The following is a 16,778-nucleotide window of genomic DNA, read 5'->3' on the forward strand; positions in this document are numbered from 1 at the left end:
AACTCCATCAATTGCAGAGGAAATCAGAAGTTAGAAAAGGACTTTCAGAGGCTGTCAACAAAGTATTTCCTGTGAACGTAGACTGGGCTCTGATTCAGTTCTGTAAGCAAAGGAAGAATAAATCCACTAGAGATTTCACAGATAGACTAACACCATCAGATAGCATTCAGGAATAGATTCTGAAAGAGATGTGACCTCGTCTCCCTCCTCGCTTGCCAGACTTCCAGTGCTTGGAAAGAGACTTAGAAAAAAGCAGAATAAGACTCAGAATAAAATGATGTCCTTCACATATAACGAGATGCCTCCACCCCAGTAAATTAAACACTGGAGAAAGGAGTCTCTTGATACACTTATAGATAAATAGCAGGGCACTGAAAAACTGTCTTGCATTGCCTAAGAAATAAAAGAGAAAAAATAAGTGGGCAATTAGTCAAAGTGTTCTGAAGGAAAAATCAAGTACCCAATTTCAGGTTTTACCCTTAAACTCAAAGATAAAATTTTCTAAACAGTAAAGGACAACCCTGAAAATATATTATTGATATAGGCACTATAATATCAACTTTAAACCCTGTGACTATTATATAACCTCCCCCTCAGTGTCACTAAACCACCCAGTGTAGCTATCTCCAATAACTCAGACAGTTCCCAAGTCCTAGCCCATAACTCTCCAAGAAACATTTGACCAACAAACATTCTTTCCTTGTCTGTGCTACCACATATGCTACCTTAATAGGTTCACAAATGCAATTGCCAGATAAATATTCTCTTCATGGCCTCTTCCTTGAAATCCCAGATGACTTCCCTATTCATAATAAAGTCACAGCAAACTTGTGTCCAAATCAAACCCAAACTAAAGATCTCAACAAGGTGCCAGTCTTCTTGTTGACAAAAATTCCACTGATACTGGCAGAATTAGTGGGGCTGAACCCATAAAATCCAGAGTGATCCATCCAAAACTCTACCCAAATTTGCACAGTAGCTTCAAAAACCAGAAGCTAAAGGCAACTAAAACCAATAGTCTAAGTATATTAGAAGACCCCTTAAACCTTGTACCAATCCTTGTAACATTCCTATCCTGCCAATAAAAAAACTCAGCAGCAGTGGGTATAGTCATTCAGGACCTCAGACCTATTAAGAGAATAGTCATTCCCTCCTTCCCAGTAGTACCAAATCTAAATACTGTTTTATCTTTGGTGCCTCTGAAGGCTACATATTTTAGATCCAGGTTCTGCTTTCTTCCGTGTTCAATTAGCTCAAAATAATCAATACTTGTTTGCCTTCTCCTAGGAAAATCTATAATATATGTGAGATGTTATACCTCAGGAGTTCCCTCCTACTTTTCACAAGTCCCCAGCCGAGACCTCAGAAACTTTAAATTGCCTTGTGATTCTACTTTTACCTAATATATGGATAACTTTTTGTTGTGCTCTAAAGATGAGGCAGGCTCTAAGACCAATGCCATCTCTCTACTTCCTGGTTTAGCTAAGGTTTCCAAAGAGAAGTTGTTATAGTTCTGTCAAAGTAAAATGCATTAGATAATTTATTCCATGGAGGTAAATCCTTCATTCCTCACTACCAGCCCTTTAAACTTCACATTAAATCTCCTGGATCATAAAGTCTCAATATTTTTTCCCTTATAATCATTAATGGTTTATGTTTTTCTTCTGTGTTCTAAAATACTTTTCCACTTGATCTTCCAGGCCACTAATTCAGATTTCAACTATGCTTTCTGTCATCGATTGAACTGTTTTGTTGGGAAATCTTTTATAATAAGCTCCAGAAAGTATTGTGCTGCAATTGAATCTAAGTGCTCTCATTATCATCTCTTTCGGCCACTCTAATCCCGGGAGTTCTGCTGTTTTCCCTGTTCCTCTTCCTGGGTACTGGCTGTGGTTTTTCTTTCTCAGTTGACTAGAACTCAGCACTGATTGCTAGAGTATCCCAAGTGACAGCAGAACCACAAGAAGATGCAACAGTCTCTACCCCTGTGGTAGAGTAGATACTGTTCTCAGCTCTACACTCTGTCCTTCAATAGACTTATACATCCAATGTCCTCTGCTGCAGAGATTCGCACTGTGAATAGAGTATACTTCCAAGTCGCACTGCTCTTAGGGTTGGCCATGTAACTTGCTTTGGCCAACAGAATGTGGGTAGAATACCAGTGTGCTGGTTCTAAGTGAAGACTTTAAGAGATACTATACGCATGCTTCTCCGCACCCTATTGTCCTTCTGCCATCTGCCATGAGCACAACCTGCTCCAAGGAGTCCTGGTTTCAAAATGAAGAAGCAAGGAGTAGACCTGAACTCAGTCCCACAGTCTGAGCTATCCCAGCTAATACAAAGATCCATGAATGAGAAAAATAAATGTTTATTTTGAAAGCCACTGAGATTCTAAGAGTGATTATTATACAGCATCCTGGCAGCAGGGGAAAAGAAAAAACAAGCAAAAAAACTCTGACCATAAGACAAAAGTGAACAGCGAGCAGGCTCCTTGTACCTCGATGAAGCACTACAACAACGAACCACCCTCTCTGAAATATCCTTGCATTTTTCTAGCAACATGTATAAAAAGGACTTCACTACCCTTTTTAGTTCATCCCTGGACCCTGGAAGGCCTAAGAAACCTGGCAAATGTTCACTAACAGGGAATCCACAGCTCTCTGAGATTCTTCTTCCAGGAGGATCCTCATTTCAACCCTTGCCCCAGAGGATTCCTAGGCTGGTCTCTGGTTCCTGACAAGTCTTTAAGACAGAAAATCCTTCAAATGCTATGGCAATGGGGGCAAGAGCACCCAGGCCCCTCTTGCACATGGATTATCTAAAGCCCCACTCCAGCAGTTACTGGGATCCAGAGACGAAGACAGACCAGATTTGAGAGTAAAAAGGATAGAATGATTCTTTCAGGTCACCATTTTCCCAGAATTGATTTTTTAAAAGTATTTATTAACTTAATGGTTTTTGCTGCTGTTTTACAAGTCAAATGATATCTCTTTTTCTCTAAATTTATGTTTTCTTAAAATCAAAATGAGATAAAGGAATAAAAAATTGGATAAGACAAAGGGAAAAAAGGACAAATCCTATCTACCAGATACTTTAGGATATAGATATACAATCTTATTGGATCATACGAGAGTTATAACGAGAGTTATACGTAAGACCTACAAAGTCAGGTTTTAAACATTTAAATAATTTTGCAAAAGAACCTGTTTAACATCACTTATGATAAATTCTCAGCCTGAAAAGGCTACCACCATAGAGATAAGGAAGTCTGTAAATAACAAATACCAAATTGGATGTAGTCAAGTAGCTCAACTATATACTTCTGAAGGTTCAATATTGTCCCCCCTACCATTCTCAAGAGGTGCATCCTCAGGCAGATCCACATCAAGCATAAGGTCATCATCCTCAAGGTCACAAGATTCAAGATTATTCAGAATATCCTGTAAACAAAAGCAGAAAAAATGTTATAACCTAGCTCAGTGTAATCTTTATTTTCAAACATCACTATATGAGAATCTTATTTTACTCAATGTTTGTGTGGTTAAGAATAGATTTTAAAGATAAAATTTAAAAAAAAAATAGATTCAACTGGTTTACTTGGTTAAGCTATTTGTAACATCCTTTTCCTAGTCTTCTTCCCCACCAGTAATTTTTATTTGTATTTTTAAAAACTTACACAGTGCTCACTATCTGCAAGATATTGTTCTAAGCACTTCACAGATATTGATTTCTTCAGTCTTCACTATGATTTAGTGACTAGTATAACTCCATATTATACATGATGAAACTAATGCACAGAAAATCTAAATCCCTGGCCAAAACAGAATGTGAACAACAGGAGGTCAATCTCCCGAGTCCACGCTTTTAACAACTTCCCTAATAACATGAATAATCAAAAATGGTAAACAATCTCACAGGATGTATTCATATTTGGTGTGGGAGGTGGCATTTTATTATCTCTAGGGATCTGACTACTTACGTAAATTAATGAAGTGAGTCTTTAATGATGTCATTATTACATTTCCTTTCCTGAGCCAAACACCGATGCTACTACTACTTTCAGCACCACTACTGCTTCCTTGGTTTATCTTAATTTGTTCTTTCTCTACAGTAGGACTGGACTACTCAAATTGGTTATAAGCAGTCCCTCCTGGGTTCTATTTGCAATCTTGTTAGCTATTATCTATCCTTAGAAAAGTACTGTTTTGCTTTAGAAGACTCTTATTCTGAAGTCTAAATAACTAAATAAACAAAAACTAAGTTTAAGGTAATGAACTCAGTTTGACCTATAGCCCACTAGTGAATCCCTCCAGTCCAAAAACTGATCTAATATTGCAAAATCTTGCCTTAGTATATACAAGTAAAAAGATCACAAATTCACAAATCTTTAAATGGGACTGAGAGATTATGACCTTGAAAAACACTCACAGAAGGGGAATATCTACTTTATTACAGATAATCTGAATAAAATTAGAAGTGTTTCCTGTATTGGATATTCCACACAAATCTTTTCAATTTTGTGTTGGGCCTTCCTTCCAGGATCCACTGAGAACTAAGAGTAATTGGAATAATTGTTATTATTTAAAATGAACAAAAAAGCTGCATAATTATTTAACCTTGGCATAAGAAAAAGTTATTTCACAGAACCTCTTTCCATTATGACATATTTGCTGTTCTTAAAACAGTCTTCCTAAAAAAATCAAGGAAAAAAATGAATATGGAAAAAAAAAACTGCCAAAGGCCATAATGGACAATTCACAAAATAAATAGAAAATAAACGGCCAATAAATACAATGTAGGAAAGAATGCTACCACACCAATGTGGATTTATCATGATTTAGAGGAATCTAGTATCCATACAAACCATCTGGAGGCCAATTTGTTAAAATTTAGCTAAAACCTTTTTGAAAAAGGCAAAGTCTTCCCTCCTAATAATTTATCCCTTAGAAACAGACAAATGCAAAAAATATATGTATAAGTGTGGCTATTGTAGCATTGGACAGAATGGCAAAACAAGTAGAAATGAGCTAAATGTCCAACAACAAAAATGGTTAAACAGGAAGTACGATATAGTCATACAACAGAATATGATGTTGTTCTTAAAAAAAGGTAATAACAATATATTTACAGACATAGAAAGATGTTAATTGGGGAAAAATACGGACTAGTTTGTTTCCAATCTTTTGCTCTTACAAATAATGTTTCAACAAATCCCTATATGTCAACATTAAATTGAAATAAATGAATCTGTATATCAGGTTGATGGTATAACACTCAGAGAGAAACTATTTCAAGTGGGGGAAAAAAATCCTCAAACTATTTTCAGTAATCACATTACAGATGGTAATAATGGTGTTGTTATTCTGAGACTTGTGTATATTGGTATTTGCTGAAAAATGGATTCTCATCTCAGGAAAAAGAAAATAAAGATGTAAAAAACAATGAAATTAAGTAAAAATTCTATGCTATGTTCCTGAGTATAAGTGGGAAGTATCAGTATGAACACAAGATGTTTTTCATCTTAAAATAAAAGATACATTTCTTCCACTGAAAAGGCCTACATGTTAACTGGAAAAAAAAAAATCACGTCTCTAAAACAGCATATACAGAATTATCCATTTTATTAAAAAAAATTGTATAATATGCATTGGAAAAAACTTAGAAGAAAACCAAAACACAGGTTAACTATTTTAGGATTCTGAGATTTTTTTCTTCTTTTTTTTTTTTTTTGATTAGAGTACCTGTATTTTCTCATTTTCTGCAGTAAGTATTATAACTTATATAATTTTACTCCTAAAATCATATCTTCAATTAAAAACGTTTGGCTATTTGTATGAATATGTGTGAAACAAGATGATGTTGGGCACCCCAGGCCAAATCTGACAACTAAAGACACAGCAAAGAATCAAAGGCAATAGAACCTCATTTTCTAAGTCCAAAGTAGGGCTTGCTGAGAAGCACCAGTCAGCAAAAGGAGCACTGTCACCACTGCCAAAAAGGTGTTCAACTTTTAATAACTAATTAAACTCTACATATGTTTTGTAGGGTTTTCTGTAGGTTTCATTTTATAACAAAGATTTAAAAACATAGTCTTAGGGAATGGGAATGAGCCTGTTCTAATGAATTCAAAAGTGGTCAAAAAATTGTATCACTTTGAGAAGTTACTAAGGCTCAATGGAAAAGTAAGGGGGACACAGTTAGCAATAGTTACAGAAAGGGAAAACCATCCACATTTATGCTTCAAGTTAACACTCATCAATAAATCATTATATATGATATTTCAGAAATTTATCTAGACACATGGAAAGATGCTCTGTAAAATGGTGGGCGGGGAAGCAATTATATATGTACAATATGACTTCATCTTTAATGCTGTAAAATACATTTAAATGTCTGAATGGTGATAAACCAAAGAATTGTTATTATTTTCCACTATGTGAGACAACATGTGCTTATGTTCTTTGTATTCCTTTTGATTTTGACTTGCTACACTTTTTTTGATTTTGTAATAAGAACATACTGCTTTTATAATAAGCAAAACTTCACACTTAAAACAGTGAACCTCCCTTAGCAACAGCAGGGAAGTTCAAACCACACAAGTCTAGCCTGCATGTGGGAATCCTCAAGCCAGCCCATCCCCTAACCACAATAATAACCAGAGCCACCTGCCTCTCCCCTCTTCACTCGAGCCATTCTGGACTAGTTTGGGTGTCTGTCCTGGTGTTCCCAGAAAGTCTCACTATGTGAATAATAAATGTTTTCACATTCTTTTGCTACATGTGTGGCACCATCTTTCTCGACACTGAACAAATCTGGGGGGAGGGCAGTTGATCCTGCCTCCATGTGGCAACCACAAGACACACCATCAAAAATTCAATACATATGAAAACCAATATATGCAAGGCATAATTCTGGGTACATGACATATTCATGTAAAAAGACAATCCCTATCTTGAGAGTTTGCTAAACTACTCAATGATACTGCTGCCCTGGCATCCATTTTGTGTGACCAAGAAGTCTGCAGGGGCCTGCCCTAGATAACATTTCCAGAGTCATAAGCAAATGTAAATTCCTAACAGGACTTCTCCAGCAGCCCTTGTGAGCAACAGTCTCCCCTGCCCCCCAGGGACTGCCCCTTGTGAAACCTTAGATAAGACCGCTGCTGAGCTTACCAAAACCCTGCACTCTTGGTTTGAACTGCCCAATCAAGCCTTAGCCCAAGAACCTAAAAGCACTCCAGCCATGGACCCTAATAATAAAAGCATGTGCCCCAGGTTCCTGCCACTCTGTTTGCCCTTGTATGGCTCCTCGAGGCATGCCACGTTTTCCCATATGGTCCCTGCAGGCATGCCATGTACTTCCTCCAGGACCTGAGAGTAATAAACTTCTCTATTTCTATTTCCCTTGTGGTCTTTTGTTGAATTGGGGCTCACCAAACAACACCTTGGGGCTCTACTTAACAAATGTTAATTTAGCAAAGTCACAACAACCCTCCAAATTTACTTGTCTCCCCTCAAACAGAAAATTCCTTCACAGTATGGTATTCCCAGGTGCCATGAGGGTCTATCACATGGATATATATCTTGGCAAATCAGAGTCAATCTAAAACAAATTCAATTGCAACAAAAAGAATAAAATACCTAAGAATAAACCTACCTAAAGGGACAAAAGACCTGTATGCAAAAAACTGCAAGATACTGATAAAAGAAATTAAAGATGATACAAATAGATAGATATACCATGTTCTTGAATTGGAAAAATCAACATTGTGAAAATGACTATACTACCCAAAGCAATCTACAGATTCAGTGCAATCCCTATCACACTACCAATGGCATTTTTCATAGAACTAGAACAAAAAATTTCACAATTTGTATGGAAACACAAAAGACCCCAACTACCCAAAGCAATCTTGAGAAAGAAAAACGGAGCTGGAGGAATCAGGCTCCCAGTCTTCAGACTATATTACAAAGCTAAAGTAAGCAAGACAGTATGGTACTGGCACAAAAACAGAAATATAGATCAATGGAACAGGACAGAAAGACCAGAGATAAACCCACACACATATGGTCACCTTATTTTTGACAAAGGAGGCAAGAATATACAATGGAGAAAAGACAGCCTCTTCAATAAGTGGTGCTGGGAAAACCGGACAGCTACATGTAAAAGAATGAAATTAGAACACTCCCTAACACCATACACAAAAATAAATTCAAAATGGATTAAAGACCTAAATGTAATGCCAGACACTATAAAACTCTTAGAGGAAAACATTGGCAGAACACTCCATGACATAAATCACAACAAGATCCTTTTTAACCCACCTCCTAGAGAAATGGAAATAAAAACAAAAATAAACAAATGGGACCTAATGAAACTTAAAAGCTTTTGCACAGCAAAGGAAAACATAAACAAGACCAAAAGACAACCCTCAGAATGGGAAAAAATATTTGCAAATGAAGCAACTGACAAAGGATTAATCTCCAAAATTTACAAGCAGCTCATGCGGCTCAATACCAAAAAAACAAACAACCCAATCCAAAAATGGGCAGAAGACCTAAATAAACATTTCTCCAAAGAAGATATACAGTGTGCCAACAAACACATGAAAGGATGCTCAACATCACTGGTCATTAGAGAAATGCAAATCAAAACTACAATGAGGTATCACCTCATACCAGTCAGAATGGCCATCATCAAAAAATCTGCAAACAATAAATGCTAGAGAGGGTGTAGAGAAAAGGGAACACTCTTGCACTATTGGTGGGAATGTAAATTGATACAGCCACTATGGAGAACAGTATGGAGGTTCCTTAAAAAACTAAAAATAGAACTACCTTATGACCCAGCAATCCCACTACTGGGCATATACCCTGAGAAAACCATAATTCAAAAAGAGTCATGCACCACAATGTTCACTGCAGCTCTATTTACAATAGCCAGGACATGGAAGCAACCTAAGTGTCCATCGACAGATGAATGGATAAAGGTGTGGCACATATATACAATAGAATATTACTCAGCCATAAAAAGAAATTAAATTGAGTTATTTGTAGTGAGGTGGATGGACCTAGAGTCTGTCATAGAGAGGGAAGTTAGAGAAAAACAAATACCATATGCTAACACATATATATGGAATCTAAAAAAAAAAAAAAAGGTTCTGATGAACCTAGGGACATGACAGGAATAAAGACACAGATGCAGAGAATGGACTTGAGGACATGGGGAGGGGGAAGGGTAAGCTGGGACAAAGTGAGAGAGTGGCATGGACATATATACACTATCAAATGTAAAATAGATAGCTAGTGGGAAGCAGCCACATTGCATAGGGAGATAAGCTCCTTGCTTTGTGACCACCTAGAGGGGTGGGATAGGGAGGGTGGGAGGGAGACGCAAGAGGGAGGAGATATGGGGATATATGTATAGGTATAGCTGATTCACTTTGTTATAAAGCAGAAACCAACACACCATTGTAAAGCAATTATACTCCAATAAAGATGTTCAAAAAATTTAACAATTTAAAAATTTTTTAAATAAAATAAAATAAAATTGTTTTAAATAAAACAAAGTCAAGTCAAGACAACCTAAGAAACAACAAATTCAGCCTCTAGAACGTGGAAGAGGAGACTATATTCTGCATAAACAGTATGGTAAGGGCAAGGAAGCAAAAAGCATAATCTATTCCAAACGTTGGCAGAAACCTTTTTAAAAGGTGAAAAGTATTTTAGATTTTGCAAGTCTACAGAGAAAATCAAGTATATTATGTAGGTACTTATATAACCATTTAAAGTGTAACCTCTGGAAGTGTAAAAAACATTCTTAGTTTTCAGGCTGTGAAAAAAACAGGTGGTTGGTCAAATTTCGCTTACAGGACATAGTATGCTGATCTGCTCTATTCAAATAACTTCAAGTAGCTCATTAACACTTGTTATGGACTGAATGTTTGTGTGTGCATCCCTCCAAAATTCATATGTTGAAGCTCTAACCCTCAATATGAGGATATTTGGAAATATGGCCTTTGGGAGATAATTAGGTTTAGACAAGGTCATGATGGTGGGGACCCGATCATGGCATTAGTGTCCTTAGAGGAAGCAAAAGAGACCAGAGCACACAATCTCTCTCCCCACCATGTGAGGATTCTGTTAAAAGGTGAAGAGGGCCTTCACTAGGAACTGAATCTGCCAACACCTTGATCTAGGACTTCCAGACTCCAAAACCGTAAAAAATAAATGTCTCTGTTCAAGCCACACAGCCTACAGTATTTTGTTACAGTAGCTAGAACTAAGACAACACTCAAACAGAGTGTAAGGGGAAGGGACAGAAATATATCTACATCATGAAAAACTATTTCAGCCATGTTAAGGAGTTTGGACTGTATCTCAATGACAGGGATATGACTGTTGAGTTTTAAGAAGTGACAAATTGAGATCTACATTAAAGAAACATTATTCTGGTTACAGTGTAGACAATGGATTTAAATGGGGAAAAAATAGCAGTTTTGTAGCTACTGCAGAATCCATGTGGCATATGACAGCAGCCTGATATTAATTAGTGTCAGTGACAATGAAAGAATAGCAATTATAAGACACACTGAGGAGTTAGGATCTAAAGAACCAAAGTTAACTAAGAAGTAAAGAAAGAGCCATGAATGACTCCTTGGTTCCTGGATTTAGAAACAGGTGGGTGATTCCCATTCACTGAAATAAAGTACTAAAAAAGGATGACCAGATGTGATAGGAGATTAAAAAATTAATAAATAATATTAGAACCTGACAGTTTTGACATGCCTGCTGCATCTTCAAGAAGACATGTCCACCAGACAATTAAATATACAGGGGAGTGGAGTTGAGGTGTGGGAGTCACTACCACATAGATGACAACTGAAAGTTGTTGAATAATGAGTTTGACAAGAGACACAATGCTGACTGAGAAGACTGGATTCTAATATCTGTCTTAGACAGTTTTTCCCACATTCCCATAGAAGGTCTCTGTTTCTCCAATATCAGATTTTGAGAAGAGTAGTATCAGAGATATTATTAGACCTTTCAGAAAGGATTCAGGCAAAGAGATAAGAAAAAAATTATTATAATTTTTCTTCACTAGTGTAGAAATCTGTCATTTGTACAGTCTAGGAAATGCATTATTATAGGAAGAAAGGAAGCCATATAAGCATGGAGACTGCTTAACATGGCAAAGTGTTTCTCTTCCATGTTTGTGATGGTGGCAGGCTCTTCCTCTCACTGGCAAGCCTGCATTTGTTGGGAGCCAACATCCACATATACCTGGGAGACGATCTAGCACAGCCATTAGCTGGGAGTATGACAATGAAAACATAAATCTGTATACTGTCTGGCTTCCAGAGGCTTCCCACAAATCTCATTGGAATTAAAACCCTGACTAAACACATTATGAGCAGAAGTGCCACAGAACTTCCTTGGTCTCTGAGAATGCTTTTCCATTCAAAAAGAGTGAACTATGAGATGGTGGGCCAGTGCTTCCTTAACAAGTTTCTCCTTCAGTAATACACTGAAGAAAGCCTAAATGTTTCTGGCAAATAAAGGACTTCATCACAAGTTTGTATTCATCACCATGCAGTAAAATTAATTTTTTCTTTTGGCATACAGTTTATGAATTTTAAAACACATATAAGTTTGTGTAATCACCAATATAATCAGGACACATAATTTCTTCACCCAAAGAAACTTCCTTGTACTATCCAGTTTTAATTACACCCTCTCCCACCCATCACCCCTAGCAGACAATGATCTGTTCTCCATCACTACAGCTGTGTTTTTTAAGAATGTCATAACTGCAATCATACACTACGTAACCTTTTGGGACTGGCTTATTTCACTCGGCAGAATGCCTTTATGATTAATCTAAATCATTGAATATATCAGTAACTCATTACTTTTTACTAGTGAATAGCATTCCACTAAATGGATGTAACAGTTTGTGCGTCCATTTACTCACTGAAGTAAACTGGTTTTTCCAGTTTTTAGTTATTATAAATAAAGCTACTACGAACATTCATGTACAGGTTTGTGTGTGAATATAGGATTTCATTTCTCTAGAGTAAATACCCAAGTGAGTAGGACTGTTCGGTGATATAGTGAGTTTATGTTTAACTTCATAAGAAACTGCTAAACCATTTCCCAGAATTGCTGTAACAATTTGCATTCCAATTATCATTGAGACCAGCCCTTCCCATATGCCCCTCCCCAGCTTAACTGCAGACTTTAAAGTAGACCTTGTTCCCAGTGTGGGACTCTGCTACCTGGTTCCAAAGGGCACAGTGGCAAACTTATTCATGAAATACCGTGTTTGTCCGCTCTAACCTGTCTGGGGTTACATGAATAACCAACACAAAGTGCTTTTCTTTGTTTTGCCCAACTTGGAATTCACTCAGGCAGAAAAGCTGTGGGCACTGCTCAAAAACTACTGTAAGTCAAACAATCCACAATCACCCTGGGGCAAAAGATTATAGTTGATATAATAGAATACTAAAAGACTGAGAAAAAAGGCTGGGGAGAGAATTTCTTTGGGAAATTAGGTAATTCAAAAGTGCCATGTATGTTGGAAATTTAGAAAGCCACAAAAATGCCCAGGGCAGAATGTATTCTCAGTAAAGACCTAAGAAAGCCCAAAGCTTTCACCTCTGGCTGATCTCTAGGCCCAGAAAAAGTAGCAAGTGAAGGCTAAGGTAGAACTGTAAATGGTCAGGCTAAAGATTGAAGGAGTGGCCCAACACAGAGCCAATATGCAGACAGAGACACTGAATGGGTTTTTGTTTTTAATTTTGACTGTAAGATCTTTTAATTCTCCTTCCTTTTAATTCTTTGTTCTTTCTCTGCCTCCTTCTCTTCTTCTTTCCCTTATTCCCTTCCTCTTCCTCTCTCCCTCTTTTTTGCTTTTCTTTCTTTCTTTCTTTCTTTTTTTTTTTTTGCTGTACGCAGGCCTCTCACTGTTGTGACCTCTCCCGTTGCGGAGCACAGGTTCTGGACGCGCAAGCTCAGTGGCCATGGCTCACAGGCCCAGCTGCTCCGCGGCATGTGGGATCTTCCCTGACCAGGGCACGAACCTGCATCGGCAGGCGGACTCTCAACCACTGCGCCACCAGGGAAGCCCTCTTTCTTTCTTTTTATTTGCCATCTGGCACTCAAGGAAATCTCTGCATAAAACACTAAATAAACACAAGCTAAAATAACACACACTTCATAGACCACACATGAAAAGAGAGGCTTTGGAAAAATAGTTTAGAAAATTCACTAAAAAAAAAAAAAGGGGGCACTTCCCTGGTAGTCCAGTGGGTAAGACTCCATGCTCCCAATGCAGGGGGCCTGCATTCAATCCCTGGTTGGAGAACTAAATCCCATATGCATGCTGCAACTAAGAGTTCACATTCCGCAACTAAGAAGCCCATATGCCGCAACTAAGAGTCCACATGCCGCAACTAAGAGTCCGCATGCCACACAAAGATCCTGCATGCTGCAACTAAGACCCAGCACAACTAAAAATAAATAAATAAACAAATAATAAATTTTTTTTAAAAAAACAGCTATAGCCTAAAAAAGTAACAAAAACAAACCCTAAGAAAGATGAAGGATATGATTTCCAGTGTTGCTATATTAAAATATTTAAAATGACTAGTTTTCAACAAAACCTTAGGGACCTGCAAAGAAAGTATCATCCAGTCACAGAAAAAAAAACAAAAATTAACAGAAATGATCCCTGAGGAAGCCCAAGCACTGAACTTAATAGACAAAGGCTTTAAATCAACTATCTTAAATATGCTCAAACCTCAGGCAAAGTATATTTAACCAAGTACAGAATATCAGTGAAGATATAAAACATAAAGGAATGAAAAGTAAAAATTCTGGAGGTGAAAGTATAACAATTTAAGAGAAAAACTCCTAAATACATAAAACAAGTATTAACAAACACAAAAGGAGAAATTGACAGTAACACAATAATAGGAGAAGACTTTAAAACCCCACTTGCATCAACAGACAGATCATCCAGACAGAAAATCAATAAGGAAACACTGGCCTTAAAGAACGTGTTAGACTCATTAAACTTAATAGCTATCTACTGGACATTCCATCCAAAAGAGCAAAATACACATTTTTTTCAAGTGCACATAACACATTCTCCAGGATAGATCACATACTAGGCCACAAAACTAGTCTCAAATTTAAGAAAACTGAAATCACATCAAGCATTTTTCCCACCACAACACTATGACAACTAAAAATCAACTACAAGAAAAAAAACTGAAAAAGACACAAACACGTGGAAGCTAAAGAATATGCTACTAAACAAACACTGGATCACAGAAGAAATCAAAGAAGAAAGAAAGAAAAAAAAAAACTGGAGACAAATGAAAATGGAAACACAATGCTCCAAAATCTATGGAATGCAGCAAAAGCAGTTCTAGGAAGGAAATTTATAGCAATACAAGAAAACATCCTCAACAAAATACTAGCAAACCAAATTCAAGAATACATTACAGGGATCATACACCTTGATCAAGTGGGATTTATCCCAGGGATGCAAAGATGGTTCAATATCTGCAAATCAATCAGTGTGATACAACACATTAACAAATTGAAGAATAAAAACCATATGGTCATCTCAATAGATACAGCAAAAGTTTTTGAGAAAATTCAACATCCATTTATGATAAAAACTCTCCAGAAAGTGGGTATAGAAAGAATATAATAAAGGCCATATAGGATAAGCCTAAAGCTTATATCATACTCAGTAGTGAAAAGTTGATAGCATTTCTTCTAAGATCAGGAACAAGACAAAGATGCCCACTCTTGCCACTTTTATTCAACATAGTATTAGAAGTCCTAGACACAGCAATCAGACAAGAAAAAGAAATAATAAATGGAAAGTAAGAACTAAAACTGTCACTGTTTGGAGATGACATGATACTATATATAGAAAATTCTAAGGACACCACCAAAAAACAGAATAAGTGAATTCACTGAAGTGTCAGGAAATAAAATTAATATACAGAAATCTGCTGCATTTCTATACACTAACAACAAACTATCAGAAAGAGAAATTAAGAAAATCCCATTTACAACTGCATCAAAAAGAATAAAATACATAGGAATAAGACTTTTTACTCTGAAAACCTAAGACAATGATGAAAGAAATTGAAGATGACACAAACGAATGGAAAGATATATGTCCTCACAGACTGGAAGAATATTGTTAAAAAAAATCATACTACCCAAGGCAATCTACAGATTGAATGCAACTTCTATCAAAATACCAATGGCGTTTTTCATAGAACTAGAAGAAATAATTCTACTAATCTTTTGTGGAAACACAAAAGACCCTGAATCTTCATGACTTTGCATTTGGCAATAAATTCTTTGGTATGACATCAAAAGCAGAAGTAATAAAAGAAAAAATTAAATTGGATTCATCAAAATTAAAAACTTTTGTGCATCAAAGGACATTATCAACAAAGTGAAAAGACAACCTACAGAATGAAAGAAAATATTTGCAAATCATATCTAATAAGACTCTAGTATCCAAGATACATAAAACCACAAAAAATCCAATTTTTTAAGTGGGCAAAGGACTTACATAGACTTCATCTGAAGAAGATATACAAATATCCAACAAGCACATGAAAAGATGCTCAACATTATTATTCATTTGGGAAATGTAAATCAAAACCACAATGGAATATCACTTAATATCCAGTAGGTTGACTATTAAAAAAAAAAAAAAGACAGTAAATAAGTGTCATCAAGTATGTAGAAAAACTGGAAGACTTATACATTGCTGTATAAGACTTACACATTTTACATTGGGAATGTAAAATGATTCAGCTGCAATTAAAAACAAAACAAAAATGGTTCAGCAGCTCTTCAAAAAGTTAAACACAGAATTACTACATAATCCAGCAATTTCACTCCAAGGTATATACACCTCAAAAATTTAAAGCAGGTACTCAAACAAACACATGTACATGCATGTTCATAGCAGCACTATCCACAACAGCAAAAAGGTAGAAACTGCCCATATGTCCTATGTCCATTAATGGATGAATGGAATGTACATATGATGGACTATTATTCAGCTTTAAAAAGGAATGGACTCCTGATACATGCTACAAAAATGTGGAAGAACCACAAAAACACTATGCTAAGTAAAAGATCTGGGCATAAAAGGTCACATGTTGTATAATTCCACATATGAAATATCCAAAATAGGTAAATTCATACAGACAGAGAGCAGATTGATGGTTTCCAGAGGCTGGGGAGGGGTGAATGGGGAGTAACTACTTAAGTGAGTACAATCTTTACTTATGGGTGATGAAATGTTTTGGAACTAGACAGAGGTAGTGGTTGCACAGTATTGCAAATATACAAAATGCCACTGAAATGTTCGCTTTAAAATGGTTAATTTTATGTTGAATGAAATTTCACTCAAGAATAAAAAAGAGCTTTTGAAAATTAAAAAATATTGCTCAAATTTCTAAGAAAATTACTTGTACATTTAACCTTTGATCCAATATCACCATTCTATATATCTATCCCCAAAATGCAAAAAGACAAGGCTATTTACTAAAGAACTAGTTGTAAAAGCAAAAGCATAATATATATGCTTAGAAGCTGAGGGGTGGTAAATATATTCATATTTGCTTACTTTTTCTAAAAAAAATGAAGTAATAAAAAATTAATTTAAAACTTTTAAACAAATATCTGTATTTTCATACTCCTTCTCCTACCTTAGCCTCTATAATATGCTAT

At 36.2% G+C, this 16,778-nt stretch overlaps 1 protein-coding gene across 3 annotated transcripts in view; it reads right to left on the reverse strand.

Moving 5' to 3' along the window:
• CCSER2 (coiled-coil serine rich protein 2) overlaps positions 1–16,778 on the reverse strand; it is a 160,156-nt gene that overhangs the window by 88,490 nt on the left and 54,888 nt on the right. For all 3 annotated transcript variants that reach the window (XM_082855081.1, XM_082855082.1, XM_082855084.1), the window contains exon 4: positions 3,350–3,440. In XM_082855081.1, the coding sequence (XP_082711207.1) occupies positions 3,350–3,440 (91 nt within the window). The remainder of the gene's footprint in view (positions 1–3,349; positions 3,441–16,778) is intronic.

The sequence above is a fragment of the Leucopleurus acutus genome (assembly GCF_964270905.1).
Source record: "Leucopleurus acutus genome assembly, chromosome: 14".
NCBI lineage: Eukaryota > Metazoa > Chordata > Mammalia > Artiodactyla > Delphinidae > Leucopleurus > Leucopleurus acutus.